At 42.5% G+C, this 18,464-nt stretch overlaps 1 protein-coding gene across 1 annotated transcript in view; it reads right to left on the bottom strand.

The window, feature by feature from the left end:
• ttn.1 (titin, tandem duplicate 1) overlaps positions 1–18,464 on the bottom strand; it is a 167,156-nt gene that overhangs the window by 13,790 nt on the left and 134,902 nt on the right. The window contains exons 170-192 of the mRNA XM_055871142.1: positions 18,155–18,451; positions 17,432–18,019; positions 17,017–17,319; positions 16,615–16,911; positions 16,224–16,511; positions 15,798–16,097; positions 15,263–15,565; positions 14,772–15,155; positions 12,880–14,646; positions 11,926–12,219; positions 11,513–11,797; positions 11,085–11,384; positions 7,440–9,605; positions 7,022–7,324; positions 6,613–6,918; positions 6,239–6,529; positions 5,840–6,139; positions 5,372–5,677; positions 4,358–4,825; positions 3,867–4,148; positions 3,157–3,750; positions 2,746–3,033; positions 2,347–2,646 (exon numbers count right to left, since the gene is read on the bottom strand). Coding sequence (XP_055727117.1) covers positions 2,347–2,646; positions 2,746–3,033; positions 3,157–3,750; positions 3,867–4,148; positions 4,358–4,825; positions 5,372–5,677; positions 5,840–6,139; positions 6,239–6,529; positions 6,613–6,918; positions 7,022–7,324; positions 7,440–9,605; positions 11,085–11,384; positions 11,513–11,797; positions 11,926–12,219; positions 12,880–14,646; positions 14,772–15,155; positions 15,263–15,565; positions 15,798–16,097; positions 16,224–16,511; positions 16,615–16,911; positions 17,017–17,319; positions 17,432–18,019; positions 18,155–18,451 — 11,010 coding nt within the window. The remainder of the gene's footprint in view (positions 1–2,346; positions 2,647–2,745; positions 3,034–3,156; positions 3,751–3,866; positions 4,149–4,357; positions 4,826–5,371; positions 5,678–5,839; positions 6,140–6,238; positions 6,530–6,612; positions 6,919–7,021; positions 7,325–7,439; positions 9,606–11,084; positions 11,385–11,512; positions 11,798–11,925; positions 12,220–12,879; positions 14,647–14,771; positions 15,156–15,262; positions 15,566–15,797; positions 16,098–16,223; positions 16,512–16,614; positions 16,912–17,016; positions 17,320–17,431; positions 18,020–18,154; positions 18,452–18,464) is intronic.

Below are 18,464 nucleotides of genomic sequence, written 5' to 3'. Positions count from 1 at the left end.
GCACATGGAACAAGAGTAGCCTAATGTGCTTTTGGTGCCTGTATACTTTGTATTTAGAAACATAAAAAACATGTAGACCATGCAATACTTTTGGGTAAGCTGTCGTCAATAGGACTGGGAATGGATGCCTGTCATTGGTTTCATGACTATCTAAAGGATAGAAGTCAGGCTGTTAGAGTCGATGGCATCCAGTCGGAGCCATTGGAGTTGGTTAAAGGGGTCCCACAAGGCTCTATACTTGGTCCATTACTGTTCACTCTCTACATAAACAATATCAGTGATGAGATAAGAAAGTGTCAAATTAATTTATATGCTGATGACACTGTCATGTACTCTATCGCTTCAACGGCTGACCAAGCATTATCACTATTGGAGACAGATTTTAAGATATTACAAGCGTCTTTAATACAGCTGAAACTTGTTTTAAATGCAAAGAAAACACATTTTATGATTTTTAATAGGTTCAAAACGTTGGTTGAAAATAAACTTGCACTTACGCGCTTAGATGGTTCTCAAATTAATCATGTCTCTGCATATAAATACTTAGGGATATGGTTGGATGATAAACTGTCTTTTAAAATGCAAATTGACGAACTTTGTAAACGGCTAAAAATCAAGTTAGGCTTCTTCTATAGAAACAGGACATGTATGTCCTCTACAAATAGAAGACAAATTGTGCAAGCTACTTATGTCTGTTATAGATTATGGGGATATTATCTACATGCATGCTACGGCATCAACACTTAAATCGCTGGATGCTACTTATCATCGCGCACTTAGGTTTATTATGGGTGCTAGCTACAGAACTCACCACTGTGTTTTATATCAAAATGTGGGTTGGACTTCGCTGTCCATGAGACGAGAACAACATGCTCTCGTGTTTGTCTATAAAGCACTTCTGAATAAGCTACCTTCTTATTTATCATCACTCATCAATATTAGAATTAGAATTCCTAAAACCAGGTCTCAACATGGATTACACTTGAGGCCCATGGGATTTCCATAGAGTTGGGTATGGCTGCCTTTTCCTGTAATGCTCCTTGCCTCTGGAATAGCCTGCAGACTAAACTTAAACTTCAGACTCTTGTCCCCCTTGCCCATTTTAAATATTTATTGGAGGATTTTATTTTTGTATTGCTTGTAACTGTTTTGGGTAATGCAAGTTCTTGTGCTGTTAGGGGAACAACCTATGTGTAAATGTAATCATCTGCTGCTGTATTTGTTTGTGTTATCTGTGATCGTTTTGTGTAGTTTCCTAGTCATTGTACCTAAACTGTATGTGTAAACATGTATACGCAGGGGCCAGCTGTAAAAGAGACCTTGGTCTCAGTCTGTGTTCCTTGTTGAAATAAAGGTAGAATAAAATAATGTTTTTTTCCATTTTGTTTTATTTAATTAAAATATCAAGCATGACCTCCCCTTTTTTTGTCTGCCCAATGCAAAAATAGTCAAGCCCATTGATAAAGGTTTTCGCTCCTGAGAGGATTTTTTTAGCTCCTGCTTAGAAATACATCTTAATCACCAAAGCTTTATTAAAATATCAAGTTTGAGAGGAGTTAAACAGTGAGCTGACATTCCCTTTTCTTCTATGCATTGTAGGCAGGTCCACATTATTTTATCCATGCAAGTCCTGTTTTGGACGTGCGTAAAACCCCTCCATGATGTAGGCTACGTGTCCATGCCCACCATGAAACGAGAGATGAGATCTGTGAATACCAATGTATTTAGAAGTTATCAGTGAAAATTGCTTGTTTTCCATTTAATGTATTCAAAACCCATGGCCTACTATAACGAAGGCTGGTTCAAAAGCAATGCGTCTTTTTTATATCTTGCCGTTGTATTTTTATTTTATTTATTTTATTTGAACCTTTATTTAACTAAGCTAGTAAGTTAAGAACAAATTCTTATTTACAATGACGGCCTACCCCGGCCAAACCCAGACGACGCTGGGCCAATTGTGCGCAGCCCTATGGGATTCCCAATCACAGCTGGTTGTGATACAGCCTGTTTGGCATGTCCATGCTCAGCCATAACGCACCATGGAGCAAGTTCTGATTGGCCAGTGAGAGGCCTAGCCTCGACACACCCACAACTTGTTTATTCATCAAAACCTAGCCCTTTCACTCCAAAGCCAATAAGTGTGCTGATAATTGTGATAGTGAAAATAGAAAAAATATTTCTGACACACCCCTGAACCTATAGCTCAACCGCATGTGCTTAAATTTACCATTGCTTTAGGTTTGTTAAAATAGAGCCCAGGATATTCATTCCTGTTTGCTTCTGTTTTTTAAAATAAAGAGCAACGACTCAAGTATGCTACATGATATAGTATAAAACATGTCTTACTCGTTGCGCTCTTGCACATCACAACTTCAGACTGCAGCCAGTTACCAACACCGTAGCGATTGACTGCTGCGGCACGGAACATGTATTCATCTCCTTCCGTCAGTTTGACGAAGGTGAATGTTGGTCTACTGACTGAGTCAGATACTGGCAGCCATCCAGGACGGTGGGCTTCACGCTGCTCAACAACATAGCCGCTGACAGGGGCACCTCCGTTTCTCTCTGGAGGATCCCAGCTGATGGTCACTGAGGTGGCATCAACCCCATCAAACCTGACTGGTCCTTTAGGCTCATCAGGTTTGTCTGAAGAAAAAAAACAAAGGAAAGGTACTGTCATTGTCTTATATTCATAACTTACTGTACGTGAAGACCACCGTTTGTGTTATGATAGAAGTTACATACCAAGAATGATCACTTTAATGATCTCAGATGTCTCTCCTGTGACGTTCTTCACTTCAAGAGTGTAGTTACCGCTGTCGTCGATGGAAGTATCAAGCACGGTTAGCTTAGAGAACTTTCCAGTGGTCTGAATCTTCGTACGCTGAGTGATCTTCAGCTTCTGACCACTGAAGTACCATGAGCAAACTGGTGGGGGTCTACCGACTATTGGCAAGTGCAGCTCAAGTGGTTTACCAGCCAACACATTGACAAACTTCTGTGGGATACTAGACAGATCAACCTTTGGCAGAACTGTAAAACAGAAAGATATGTTATGTAAAAATGTGCTTGAATAGTTGATAGGTTAGTTCAATTAGATATATAGATTATATATATATATATATGAAGCATTTATGAAGATTACACATTTCAAACCTCTTTGTTCTTGGACTGTTACGGCTGCAACAAGCTCCTTTGGTGCACTGGCTCCCCTGCTGTTAACAGCTCTGACTCTGAACATAAACTGATCTTTCTCAGTCAAAGAAGTCATAGTGAACTCAAAGTCAGTTGTCTTCACTGTTGTCACCTTCATCCATTTGTCTGTGCCAAATTTACAAGCTTCAATGATGTAGCCTGTGAGTCTGCTTCCACCGTCATGCTCTGGTTTCTCCCATCCAAGTGTTACTGTGGTCTTGGTGATATCCACAACCTCCAGTGTCGCAGGGGGCAAAGGCACCTCGCACACCAAAATTACATCAGGGGTTTCACATGGCTCTCCCACACCGTACAGGTTTTCTGGGAGAACTCTGAAGTAATACAGCATTCCCTCGAAGAGTCCGTCGATTTTGTATGATGTCTTGCTGCATTTGGATGTCACAGTCTTGTAAGCTCTCATTGATGCTTCGCGTCTCTCAATGATGTAATTATTCACTGGTGCTCCACCATCAACAGTAGGAGGATCCCATGCAATGGTAATGGAGTCCTTCTCAAGTTCCTTGATCTTAATTGGGCCAGTTGGACCAGGAGTATCTGAAAAGAGGAAGCACATTTAAGGTTAAAAACATATATATACCTATGACAGCATTCTATAACAACTGGGTAAAGACTTATATTCAAAAAATGTACATAACATCATCAAATCTTACCATAGACCTTGACAATAATGGTAGCTGTCTTTTCGCCAGATTCATTCTTTGCCTCAATGGTATATTTGCCAGCATCATAGCGGTGCACTTTGTCAATAATGATTTGTGTGGAAGTTTTAGTGACTTCAATGAAGCCACGGTTGTTGAGGTCGACACCAGGTTTTCTCCAGGTAACTGCAGGGATTGGTCGTCCAATGACTGTGGCAAAGAGACGAAGAGAACCTCCGGCTCTCAGGCAGATGGTCTTGGTCATATCATCATGAAGCTCAATATCAGGAGTTTCTGGGTTAAAAGATAGGCAATTATTAATTTCACGGGAAACTATCAAACTGAATCAAAACGAATGAAGGAAAAATCACAATGTGTAGGCTACAATTGTATTTGTTTGTTTGTGGGAGGAATTTTTAACTCATGGTTCATGGATTCAAGTTCTACGGTTGTAATGCTGAATCATTCCTATTCCTTAGGCTAGGCTAGTGATCCTAACTCACCAATTTTCTCGATAACCTCGACTGCTGCGCAGGCTCTACTAAATTCACCGACTCCATTGAAGTTAACTGCAGCCACTCTGAAGCGGTACATCTTGCCAGTTGTAAGGCCAGTCACAATGTGTTCTGTGAGTCTCAGGTTCTTCTCATGGGCCTTAACCCACACACCTGTACCTTCCTCTTCCTCCTCCTCCTCTTCCTCATCGCCTTCCTCCTCCTCCTCCGACTCTTCCTCCACAAACACAACTGTTTTCTTGGCTCCTCGACTGGCTCCCTTTGAAACTACTTTCTCAGGTACCTTCTCAGGTTTTGGCTCAGGCGGCTTCTCAGCTCCCTCCTCCTGTACTTGCATCTCCAGAACGTATCCGATTATATCAGAACCTCCGTCCTCCAAGGGTCTGGTCCAAGCAAGGCTGACACTGTCCTTGGTAGTATCGATAATACGTGGAATTGTGGGAGGTGGAGGAGTACCTGAGGGACATACAATATTAACAGTCAGTAACTCACTTTTTTATTTTTTTCACATACAATCCACCTGTAGTAAAGCCACTCAACATTTACATTACATTCCAGTCATTGAACAAACACTCCCATCCAGAGAGACCCACAAGCGCAATCAGGGTCAAGCGCCCTGCTCAAGGGCACATTGGCAGATCCCCCACCCAGCCGACTCTGGGACCCAAACCAGTGACCTCTCGGCCACTGGCCCAATGCTCCAAACTGCCAGGACACCTGCCGACTCCAACCATCCAAGAGCCCACACCCTACCCCCTCTCGGAAACCGCCCCACAACCATCCAAGACCCCCCAATCTTCACCCCTTGGGAGCCAGTCCAACCCAACCAAACTACCACCCACCCGATGTGCCAATGAGAGAAAGAAAAATTCAAGAACAAGAAACACAACAACAGGACAACAGTCAGGAACTTAACAGTATTAAATTAACTTAGTTTAACTTCTTTAACAGTGTACTGGTAACATAGAATATTGTGCAATAGATGAATTGTAGGACACTTACTTGTTGGTGTTCTGCAGACAGCATAGAGAGATAGCTCACTGGGTTCACTCTCACCAGCCTTGTTGACAGCTGATACACGGAACTGGTAGATGTTGCCCTCCCCGAGGCCAGTTATCTTGAAGCTTGTGTCCATAAGTGTGGCATCTCTGTTCACCTTGATCCATCTGGCACTCTTCTTTTCATGTTTCTCAATCAGATAGCCAGTTATAGGACTGCCACCGTCGCTCTCTGGTTTTAGCCATTCAATGCTAGCAAAATCTTTTCCTACAGCAAGAATCTCTGGTGTGCCAGGAGCAGATGGGACAGCTGTAATATGACAGAATAATTTATTGTTAGATTATCATCTCAATCTCAATCATTTATTTGTATTTATTTATCCTTTATTTATTCAGGAGAGCATATTGAGATAGAAAGCAATAAAATATCATGTTGTAAGATAATATGAAAGATGGAAGATGTTCTACTTACTGAACATGTTTCTGGCGATGATAGGACCAGATTGCAGTGGAACGCCGGATCCATACTTGTTGACACCTCTCACGCGGAAGAGGTACTCAGTGTTCTTGAACAGTCTAGTGATCTCACAGGTGTGTTCCTTGCACTCAGCTTCCATGATCACCCAGTTGAGTCTGTTGGTGTCGCGTCTCTCAACAATGTAATGTGTCACTGGGTCACCACCACTCTCCAGAGAGGGTTTCCAAGACACAGTGCATTTTTCTTCAGAAATATGGCTGATAGTGATTTTGCCGTCAGGAGCACCAGGTGTATCTGAAAGGAACACATTAATTTATGGTATGAGATCAAGGTAAGCCCCATTTGTTTCAAACTTTGTCATTTAATTTCTTTATTTACTTTTTTTACACTTACCAAGTACTTGCACGTTAACTTCGGCTGACTTGATGCCACTGGCGTTCTTTACAGTGAGAACGTACTTCCCGGTATCATCTCTGTCACAGAATTTGATAATGGCCATGGCACGTGTGCTGGTGTACTGCAGGGAGTACTTCTCACACAGCTCCAGTTCCTTATCTCCCTTGGCCCAGAACACTTTGGGGTCAGGTTTACCACCAACAGCAGCATCCAGAACAAGGTCTGAGCCGGCTCTGATTGTAACCGTGTCAACCAGAAGTTTGCTGTCGAGGTCTGCCTTTGGAGGAGCTACGAAAAGAAAAGAGAAAGAATCCGACTTAATAAATGATTATATAATTTAAAGTCAATGTATTTAAAAGTATATATCTTACTGTATTCTGCTTTGCATGTGACTGCGCCGGTTGACTCTGAAGGCATACTGAAAACTTGGTTGGAGTTCTTGGCAATGACTCGGAACTCGTAGACCTCTCCTTCACCAAGTGCAGTGATCGAGAAGTTATTTTCTGTGACATTGGTGTAGTTACACTTCAGCCAGCGACCTTCGCCAGTGATGGTGTATGGCTTGCGCTCAACAATGTAACCCACAATTGGGAAGCCACCATCGTCAAGTGGTGTAGACCATTTGATGGACACTGTAGATCTGCCCACCTCAGTTACTTCTGGTCTACCAGGAGGATCTAGACACAAGATTAATAGGAATCACGATTATGCTTTCCTTAAACACATGTATTATAGACATGTAATAGTGTCCCAAAGTTTTTTGGGGAAATCAGAACTCACCAACTGGATTTTGAGCCACCATAGGCTTGGATGCCTCGCTAGCTTTGCCGAGGCCACCACTGTTCATTGCAAAGACACGGAACTGGTACGAAAGGCCTTCAATAAGTCCCTCTACTCTGTAGTCACATTCAAAGCATGGGATCTTGTTCTCCCTCACCCAAAGGATGTTGTTTCGTTCTTTCTTTTCAATCCAGTATCCAGTCACCTTGCTGCCGCCATCGTGGTATGGCTCCTCCCAGCGAATGTGGCAGGTGGTGGAAGCCACGTTGTATACAGAAGGTCTGGTTGGTGCACCAGCAGGACCTATTATCAACACAAACAATATCACTCAATTTCAGTTGATACTTTTCACTCTTAACAATTAACGTGTGAAAAAAGGAAACATGGGAAGCATAGATTTCTCTTAACTTATCCTCACCGAATGGATTCTCAGCGACAATGGTCTCAGATTCAGTTGATTTGCTTGTGCCAAATCTGTTCTCAGCACTGACGCGGAAGGTGTATTGCATGTACTTTGTCAGATGTCCCACACTGAGGTTGGTGCGTTTCACACTGGAGTTGATGAGTGTCCAGGCAGTGGAGCCAGATTCACGCTTCTCAACAATGTAGTTGGTGATATCTGTTCCACCGTCATCCTCTGGTGCTTCCCAAGCAATCTCACATGATTCTGATGTTATGGATGAAACTTCAACGGGTCCAACGGGGGGACCAGGTCTTCCAATGACATTGACAGTAACGAAGAACGTCTTGGATCCAGCAGAATTTTCCAGACTGAGGAAGTATCTGCCACCATCGCCCCTCATGGCGTCTCTGACAGACAGGGTTGTTCTGTCTTTGACAGTCTTGATTGCAACCCTTTCAGTGTCTTTCAGCCTCATCTCCTCCAGTTTCCAGATTACCTTCGGTGCTGGTCTACCAGTGATGGGCACATCGATGGTGAAGGTATTACCCACTTTACAGATGACCTCCTGGTTAGATATTTCACTGAGATCTGCAGTTGGTTCAATCTGTGGCTCTTTGATTACCACTGAGGATAGTGCTTCTCTTGGTAAGCTGTTGCCTGCATCGTTCTTTGCCTTAACGCGGAACTCATACTCTGCAGTCCTACATAATTCTAGAGTGATGCTCTCGTTCTTGGTCTCACCACCAACGACCCATTTATCTGTGGTCTTTGCCTTATGCTCAATGATGTAGCCTGTGATACGACTACCACCGTCGTGCTCGGGTTTGACCCAGGAGAGTGTTGCTGTAGTGTCTGTGACGTCCACAACATCCAATCTCATTGGTGAAGAAGGCTCTGCAGTAGCAATAATGGGATCTATCGTCTCAAAAGGTTCACCAATACCGTACTGGTTCTCTCCTGAGACTCTGAAAAAGTAGGGAACACCTTCCAGAAGATCCTGGATATGTAAGGATAGCGCAGTGACCTTGCCACCGGATTGGTTCCAGGTACGACGACTTGCCTCACGCCTCTCTACAATGTAATGTTGAACGCGAGCTCCACCTTCATTAGCTGGAGGTTCCCAAACCAGTGTCAGTGCTCCTCTGGACACTTCTGCAAAGGCAATAGGTCCTGGAAGTCCAGGTGTATCCAATACCTTTACAATGAAATCAACTTCCCTTACGCCACTGCTGTTTTCCAGAGTAAGAGTGTATCTTCCAGAATCGTATCTGGTACACTTTTCTATCGTTAGAGCAGTGTAGGTCTCTGTAGTAGTAATATCTGTCATGACACCAAGTTCTTCTTCATCTTCTTTACTCCATTTAACTGAAGGAGTTGGTTTTCCTTTGTAGGCGATACGGAGACAGACGGTGCCTCCCTTTTTCACAATGTGTGTATGTTTGAAGGTAGCGTCAATATCAACGTCAGGTTTTACGTGTCTGTCCACAGCCTGTACTGGCTCAGGAATCTCTTGCTCCTCTCCCTTTCCAATACTATTCTGGGCAGAAACACGAAGCAGGTAGTATGAACCAGTTTCCAAACCAGTTGCAACGTATTTTGTATCATTGACCAGATCCTCATTGATTCTGATCCATTCTCTGGTATCCTCTTCTTTCTCTTCCTCCTCCTCCTCCTCCTCCTCCTCTTCTGAGCTGTCTACCACCTTCTTAGGTTTAGCTAGTATTTCTTTTAGTTCTCCCTCAGATACCTTGTGCAACTCAATGACGTATCCATGGATGGGACTGCCACCATCATCTTTAGGCTTGGTCCATTCGAAACTGATAGTTGTATCTGTAGAGTCGGTTACATGAACCACAGATGAAGCGCATGCAATATCTTTTGGCTCGCTGGCTTTAATGGCCATTGAGATGTTACTCGGTGCTCCGATACCGGCGTTGTTTACTGCCATCACACGGAACTCATACTCCATATCTTCAGTGAGATGATCCACCCGGTGAGCAGGCTCCACAATGGGCTTCTTTGACCTCACCTTGTCCCAGCGGACAGTCTTCTTCTCACGTTTTTCAACAATGTAGTACTGAATAGGATTTCCTCCATCAGATGTGGGCGCTTCCCATGCCAGTGTGATACTGTCTCCAGAAACTGCAGTGGAATCAGGTGTGCCAGGTGCATCAGGAGTAACTGTAGGAAAAGGGGGTAAAAAAATATAATGACATTTTGTTAAAGTGAGCTGTTAAATTCCAAAATCATATTCAGACTTGGGGCTCTATTTTCGGCTGGCATTGAAGCGGCGCTAGTATCAAACGCATGTTAGTTTGCAATTTTGTCATGTAAAAACTGGCGCACTGGCATTTTCCAAGCCCAACGCCAGGTTCAGCAATTTACCTATTTTATATCAGCTCCCTTGCGCTCACAGGGGCAGGCTGAAAATATTAGAGGTGTGTCCTTAAAAACATGATCCAAAGTGCTAATTTCAGGCAGCACTGATAAGGATATTTAAAGACCAACCAAAAGCTTATTGTAGCAGTAATGCAGTTGGTTATGGCATGAATTTTGACAGCGGAAACACAGCCTATCCAGCCATGACACACACTGCCCACTTGCGCATGGAACAAGAGTAGCCTAATGTGCTTTTGGTGCCTGTATATTTTGTATTTAGAAACATAAAAAACATGTTTTTTCCCATTTTGTTTTATTTGAGCATAGTCTCTCCTCTCAATTAAGGATTTTTTATCTGCCCAATGCAAGAATGAAGTAGTCAAGACTGTGGATAAAGGTTTTGGCTCCTGATACCGCTTGGAAATAAATCTTAATCACCAAAGCTTTATTAAAATATAAAGTTTGAGAGGAGTTAAACAGTGAGCTGACATTCCCTTTTTATCTATGCATTGTAGGCAGGCTGAGATTATTTTGGACGTGCTTAAAACCCCCTCCATGATGTAGGCTATGTGTCCATGCCCATCATGAAATGAGAGATGAGAGCCTCTGTGAATACTGGTGAACCTCATATTTAGAAGTTACCTGTAATCTGTAAAAATTGCTTGTTTTCCGTATCATATGTTCAAAACTCACTTAGGCCTACTATAACAAAGGCTGGTTCAACAGCAATGCGAGTCTTTTTTATCCTGGCGGTTTTATGATATAATTACATTTATTTTTGTTACATTTTATTACAACCAAACTGATTCATCTTCCTGGTTTTATGGTAATAACGTCCTTGGCACACTTGCAATGCAACTTCTTGAGATGTGTGAATGCGATCTGATCTGTAAGATGGTTCTGATTATGTTCATAAAATATAGGCCTATTTGGGAGCAGTATAAGTGTGAGTGGACATTCTCCCTTTCTATTTATATTGGAATCTTTGTCCAGCTACTGTGAAAAGTTGGAATGTGCATTGTTTTATTATTTTATGCCCACGAGGAGAAATTATGATGGCTGTAAGTGTGACATAGCGTATTTAAAACAAGTTGTTGTTTCGTTTTATTTAGAATTTGATTATAATTATTTGTTCTCTTTTTAGGCCTTATCAATAATTAATTTAATCTAGTTTATTGACAATGTTTGGCATGTCCATGCTCAGCCATAATGCAATTTACATTACGCCTAGCCCCTATATCAGTGTGAATGCTATTGAAGCTATTGAGCCCTTGGACTTACTATATTGCATTTGTGCAATGATGGGACTTGAATCCAATGGTCGGCCGGTACCAAACCTGTTGACAGCAGAAACACGGAACTGGTACTCATTGGTCTTCATCAGCTTGGTGGCGTGGTATACTGTTTCTTTACAGCAATCCGAGACAAGTGCCCATGAGATCTTAGAGGTCTCACGCTTCTCAACAATGTAGTGAGAGATGTCAGAGCAGCCGTCGTTCTCCGGTGGATTCCATGTGAGGGTCACTTTTCCTTCAGAGATATCACTGAAAATGATAGGTCCCACCGGCTCTCCAGGAGTATCTAGATTAGAATAGAGAATCATTAACATTTGACATGTACAGTACAAGACCGATTCACTATCTACAATGATGTCAAACAAGATAAATCACAGTGCTATTTGAATGTTGTGACAATAAAATGAAACCAACCATGGACTTGGACAATGATGTCCTCCTTCTTGGTTCCTTGGCTATTGGTGGCTTCCACTGTGTAAGTTCCTTTGTGACTGCGGTCAGCATCACGTACAAAGAGCATGCTTGATCCAGCAACTGTGGTGGTGTCCATCATCGACTTGGTGATTTGCACGCCGTCTCTGAACCACACAACCTTGGGCTGTGGTCGTCCAGTGATCGATACTTTTAGTCTCATATTGTCTCCTGCCTTGATTGTGAGTCCCTCAAAATACTCTGGGCCAAACTCAATGTTTGGAGAAGCTGGAAAGACAAAAGGTGTACATGTACATCATTAGTGTTTTGTATGTTACAAAGCAAAACATATTGCATATTCATATTATCATGTCAAATGTATTAATTTTATTTCAATATATCATGTATTCCCTTACCACTTTCATCTCTGACCACGATGTGTCCAGATGAGTTGGATGGGGGACTCACTACGCCAATAGCATTTCTTGCAATAATTCTGAACTCATAGCGTTCATTGCAAGCAAGACCAGTGACAGTAAACTGGGTGTCGTGGACATCAGTGAAGTTGCTCTTCAGCCAGCGGCCCTGTCCTTGGCGTTTTTCAACATTGTAAGCCACAATCTTGCTGCCGCCATCACGTTTGGGTGCGTCCCATTTCAGGGCGACAGAATTGCTGGTCACATCAGTGTAGTCAGGTTGACCAGGTGGATCTAAAAAGGAACACATTTTTTTATCATTCACTTTCACATGTTTGAATCACACATGGACTAAGTCTGGGAACGTGCTTATATCACTTGGTTTATACTTCCCTATTACATAAGCTATTCATGATACTTGCACTTTCAAAGGCATTGGATTTCATACCATCATTGTGTTGATTGTAAGAATCTGTACGTTAAAGTCGCAAACAGCAGTTGCTACATCCATTTTTGGACTTATAAAATAAAGATTTGTACCTATCGATTCTTGAAGAATATAACATATAAATGATAGGTTCCCCACCAGAACCTAAAATATATTCCCCACCAGAACTTAAAATATAAGCTTGTTTTACTCCAATGTTTGTAAACAAATAAAATGTAAACAAACACTAATTATCCTCAAAACATGGTTAAACATATAATTTTGATATCATGGATGATCAGTCGTTGCATCTATAGCTCTATCTATGAATTTGATTGTGGTTACATTTCTCCAGCCCCATCTCTCAGCTTGTTATTGTTTCTACTGCTGAATGCCACTTTAATGAAAAGGTATGCTGCACCCATTGCTGACCTGAAACTCACTGCCTTGTTCAGCCCGGGGATTAATAACAGTATACCATTATTAACAGAAAACCATGATTAGTTTCCATTTGAATAAGGACTTACCAACTGGAGAAACTGCCATGGTGGTGTTGCTTTCATCACTCTTGCGGCTGAATCCGGCATCATTCTGAGCGTAGACTCTGAATTGATATTCTAGTCCTTCAATAAGGCCAAGGATTCTGTAGTCTGTTCCAGGGATAGGCACAGTGTTGACCTTCTGCCACATGACACTGTTCTTCTCCTTCTTCTCAACATGGTAGCCCTTGACTGGACAGCCACCATTGAAGACGGGCAGCTCCCACTGAATTGTCATTCCGTCGTTGGTGACGTTGTACACAACAGGCTTTCCTGGTGGACCTGCAGGCCTGAACTGGTGTTTAGCGACAACGCTTGGTGACACCAGCGGCTCACTGACTCCATATATATTCTCAGCACGCACTCTGAACTGGTACCCTATTCCCTTGATCAAGTTGGGCACCTTGAATGTTGTGTCAGTGACACTAGAGCATGCCATCTTCCAGTCATTCTGAGATGTGTCGCGCTTCTCTACAGAGTAGCAAGTGATTTCTCCACCTCCGTAATCATTTGGCTCCTCCCAGGATATTGTGACACTGTCTGCTCTGACCTCATCAAAGTTGATGGGTGCGACAGGCTTTGATGGTGGTCCGCGAGTTATGACAAAAACGTTGAAGGATTTTCTGTACACCCTGTTATCAAGAGTAAGTGTGTATTTCCCACCATGCTCTGGTCTCACATTCTTGATCATGAGAACAACTTTGTTGTCTGTTTTCCTGAAGCGTACTAGTTCGCTCTCCTTCAGTGGCATATTGTCCTTAAGCCAATACGTGGCAGGTCTGGGTTTACCCTTATAGGGCAATTCAATGTGTACATTATGGCCCACACGGACACTGATTTCCCCACCTGGATACTCATCCAGGTTGGCCTCTGGTGGGATGACAAAGTCCTTCACTTCAATTGGTCCAATTTCAGTGAAGTCACCCTTCCCCTTTTCATTTCTGGCGGCAACTCTGAAATTCATTTGTGAGGTTTCTTTGAGTTTTGGTACTTCGTGTTCACATTGTTTGCTGCAGCCGGCAGCTGCCCAGTCCTCTTCACCATTGAGTCTCTTCTCAATGACGTAGTCAGATATGATGCTTCCACCATCATAATCAGGCTTCACCCACTGCAGTGTTACAGAGGTCTTTGAGGCATCCTTCATAGAAACTTCTTTGACTGGACCAGGAGTTTCTGTAGCTTTTACTGGTTCAACTGTGCTGCAAGGATCACTTATTCCAAATTCATTCTCTGCTGATACACGGAAGAAGAAGGATGTTTTCTCTGAGAGATCTTCAATGGTATAAAATTGTTCTGTGCATTTGGTTGTCACACTAGAGTAGGATCTCTTGGATGAGTCTCTCTTTTCAATGATGTAATTGGTAATATCAGCACCACCATCAAGTTCAGGTTCTTCCCAGCACATGGTTACTTTACCACGAGTGACATCCTTCAACACCAGGTTCGTGCAGACAGCTGGTGAGTCTTGAACCTTCACAGACAGTGTCATTGACTTTGGCTCTCCTACACCGTTTTCAATCTTCACAGTGTACCTACCAGTGTCATTACGGCTGACTTCTGGAATAACAAGGGTTGATGTAGTATCTGTGTGGTGGATTTCATATTTTTTATTATTGTCGATGTTCTCGTCTCCGAACATCCAAGTAGCACTAGGTGCAGGTCTGCCCTTGAGGGGCACTGTGATCTCCACATCCTGCTTGGCTTTTACGATGTAGTGAGTTCTCATGGCAACATCTGGATCGAAGATAGCTTCCTCTGTAAAAATCATTAAAAGATACATACTTTATTTACTGCCTTTTCACTACTAGGAAAAGGGACAAAATCTTATGAAACAAAATGTCAATGTAGATGCAATGAAACCATGAGGTGTGTTAACTTACCCAGAATATCCTTAGCATGAACGGGCTCTTTCATCTTAATGGCCTCTCCACGCCCTGCGATGTTGACTGCAGATACACGGAAGTAGTAGTCAACATCTGGTGTTAGGCCGGACACAACGTACTCTGCTGTCCTCACTTCTCCCTTCTGGCTGATTACAATCCATTCTCCATTGTCTGCTTCTTCCTCCTCCTCTTCTTCTCCTTCTGATTCAGATGATTCTTCTTTGGGTGGTTTGCGTCGTAGACCCTCCACGTCCGTCAGCTGTTCAACAACGTAGCTGAGGATCTCACTGCCTCCGTCCCACTCTGGCTTGGCCCATCCAAGGGTGATAGATGTCTTGGTTGAGTCAACCACTTTGAGCTTGGTAGGTTCATATGGTGGTTCTAATAAAGAGAATTCACATAATGTAGATATAGTTTTCGTAGAGAAGTAAAGGATATGACTTTTACTTATTACATAAGTTAGATGGATGTTACATTTTTTTGCTTACCAACTGGATCAGCTGCTTTGTAGTAGTCAGACACATCTGAGAAGGGGCCCTCTCCGGCTTTGTTGATGGCACACACACGGTATTGATATTCATTGCCTTCTGTTAGGTTAAAGATAGTCGTAGTGGTGTTGTTAATCGGATCTTTCAAGACCTTTATCCAGCGAAGGCTCTTCTTGTCACGTCTCTCAAGGTAGTAGCCAGTTACTTGACTACCGCCATCCACACCTGGTTTGTCCCATACAACTACCATTGTTGATTTGGTTATAGTTGTTACCTCTGGTGTGGCAGGCTGTCCTGGGGTAACTGTGAAAATAATATAAAGAGTCGGTTAAGTTCTAAAAGTAAATCCAAAAACAGAGGGGTAACTGTCTTTTATGTCTTTTATAAGAGAAGACTTAATATGCAGGTCAAGTTGATCATTTTGGGGAATGTCTGCTTTATATTCCATCAGATACAACTTCCGTTTGTGTGTTTCAAAATAGTGTTTTTTACTTTGTATACCACAATGTTATGTCCTGTTTTGTTTTATACTTACCAAATAAATTTTTGGCAATAACAGGCTCAGAGTCCAAGGGCTCTCCATTTCCGAACTTGTTGACACCCCTCACACGGAAAATGTACTCATTTCCTCGTACCAACTTCATGACACCTATGTAGCACTCTTCTAGTCTCTCAGACACGGTAGACCATACCACTCTGCTGGTTTCACGTTTCTCCACAACATAATGGCTGACCTTAGCACCACCCTCATCAGTGATTGGCTCCCACTTAAGAATGATCTTGTCTGCTGTGACTAGCATAAACTGAATCAAGCCAGGAGGTGGTCCAGGTTTGTCTGGTGAAGAGGAGAAAACATTGAGTGCATTAATACATTATTTAACTCATAACAACATGTCTGTTGCAAATTAAAGTATGACACCATTAGATGACATAAGCTAAATGACATGTACATTTTTTTTACCTAGAACTTCTATCCTGATGGTGGCAGATGCCGAACCCAGAGCGTTTTTGATCTTTATTTCATATGTGCCAGTGTGGCTACGAGTTGCGTCCTTGATGAGAAGACTAGAGCAATCAGTAGTGCTCTCGATGGATAGTGTCGTGCTTGACACCATTTCTTTTCCATCCTTGTACCACTCAATTGTTGGCAGAGGCTTGGCAAGAATTCCCACTCTGATCTTAACCATGGATCCGGCTTTGTATTTCACAACATCTAAATACTCTGGAGGAAGATCGATCGCAGGGGCACCTGAACATGAGAAAAACAAAATATTAGTAACAAAATAATAAAGCAAATATCAAGAAAATTACAGTTTCTTTAACCATTGAAAAGTAAAATGAGCTCAACTCACCACATGAATCGACACAAGTGATTGGACCGACGACATCAGATGGATTGCTGATAGAACCGATTGCGTTCTTTGCGTAAACTCTGAACTCATAGGATTCATTCTGGGTCAAGCATGACATTGTGAAGTTCATCTCAATCACGTTAGTGAAGTTGGCCCTTGTCCATCTGCCATCTGGGCAGTCCTTCCTCTCCACCATGTATCCAGTGATCTTGCTGCCACCATCATAAGGCGGCCTAACCCAGGCCAGACTGATGGAGTTCTTTGTGATCTCGGAGACTCTTACAGCTGCCGGGGGCTCTGAAATAGAAAATCAAATTATCAAGAACAGTTGATGAAAAATACCAACACTATCCACAACAAATTCAGTGACCAAAAAACTAAAATAATCCATAAGACATTTACCGCAGTTATCAATGGCGAGCACCTCTTCTGATATTTTGCTGATTTTTCCAATACCAGCTGCATTTTCTGCTGTCACCTTGAATTCGTAGATGAGGCCAGGGCAGATGTTTGTTACTCTCAGCTGTGTTCCAATGATTGCTACTTTGTTGACCTTTTGCCACAGAATACTGCTTCTCTCTTTCATCTGCAGGTGGTAGCCCGTGACAGTGTTTCCTCCATCTGTGACAGGCTCGTTCCAGTTGACTGTAATGCTCTCTCTTGAAACCATGGTTACCCATGGTGTTGATGGAGGGCCAGGGAATGCTAGAATAAACAATGTAATCCTGTAAATTTCAGTCTAATTCAAAGACAAATGAAGATAGTGATTAAGGTAGTGGGAATGGATGGTATACTAATAAATTATAGAGACACTTACTGTATGGAAGCTTCACTGTGATTGGTGGGGTGTCAATGTGGTCACTGATACCAAAGCGATTCTCTGCCTTGATTCTGAACTGATATTCCTCTCCTTTGGTAAGCTTGCCGGCCTTTATGGCACTTCTCGCAACCTGAGAAGACACTTCAGTCCAAGCAGGTGTGCTTGTTTCACGTCTCAGTACAACATAGTTGGTAACTGGGCTGCCACCATCATACACAGGAGGAGCCCATTTGAGAGCCACTGTGGATTCAGTCACTTCACCAACCTCAATAGGGCCAGTTGGAGGACCAGGTCTATCCAACACAACGATGTTGATGAACATCTTGGTGATACCACTTGTATTGGAGGCGATGATGTCATATCTGCCAGCATCACTAGCAACGCTCTCGTTCAGTTTGATGATCAGGCTTTCAGCAGTAACTTGAGTGACCAATCTCTTGGATGGTTTCAGAATAACAGTGTTTCTTGATAGAATAACCTTTGCCAAAGGTTTGCTGGTCATAGGAAGCTCAAAGGTCAGATTTGATCCTGATCTCACATAGACAGTATTGCTGGGGTAGTTCTTCATGTCAAAATCTGGGGCCTCTGTAAAACAAACAGTCACAGCATATACAATTTAGCTAATTATCAGTTAACATACACTATTAGCCATGACAGATATGCTGACAATATTTATATAATTCAAAATTCAAAATTAGAAGAGGTGAGTTGAAAACCTACCCAGTTGATCTTTCACTACAACAGGAACAATCATCTCTTTGGGTTCGCCGAGTCCAGCATGATTCTGAGCACTAACTCTGAAGAAGTATTCAGCATTTTCCTTCAAGTTTTTGATTTGGAAGGAAGTTGTGTTCACAAGAGTAACCTTCGACCATTTGGGTTGTCCTTTCTCAAGTGCTTCAATGAAGTACTGAGTTACTCTGCTTCCACCATCGTGTTCTGGTCTCATCCATCCGATTGTAACACTGTCCTTGGTTACCGCAATAGCCCCAAGCTTTTGAGGTGGACTTGGTTTTTCTGCAAATATTAA

This window comes from Salvelinus fontinalis, chromosome 19, assembly GCF_029448725.1.
Source record: "Salvelinus fontinalis isolate EN_2023a chromosome 19, ASM2944872v1, whole genome shotgun sequence".
Taxonomy (NCBI): domain Eukaryota; kingdom Metazoa; phylum Chordata; class Actinopteri; order Salmoniformes; family Salmonidae; genus Salvelinus; species Salvelinus fontinalis.
This window is presented reverse-complemented; position numbering and strand designations above follow the sequence as displayed.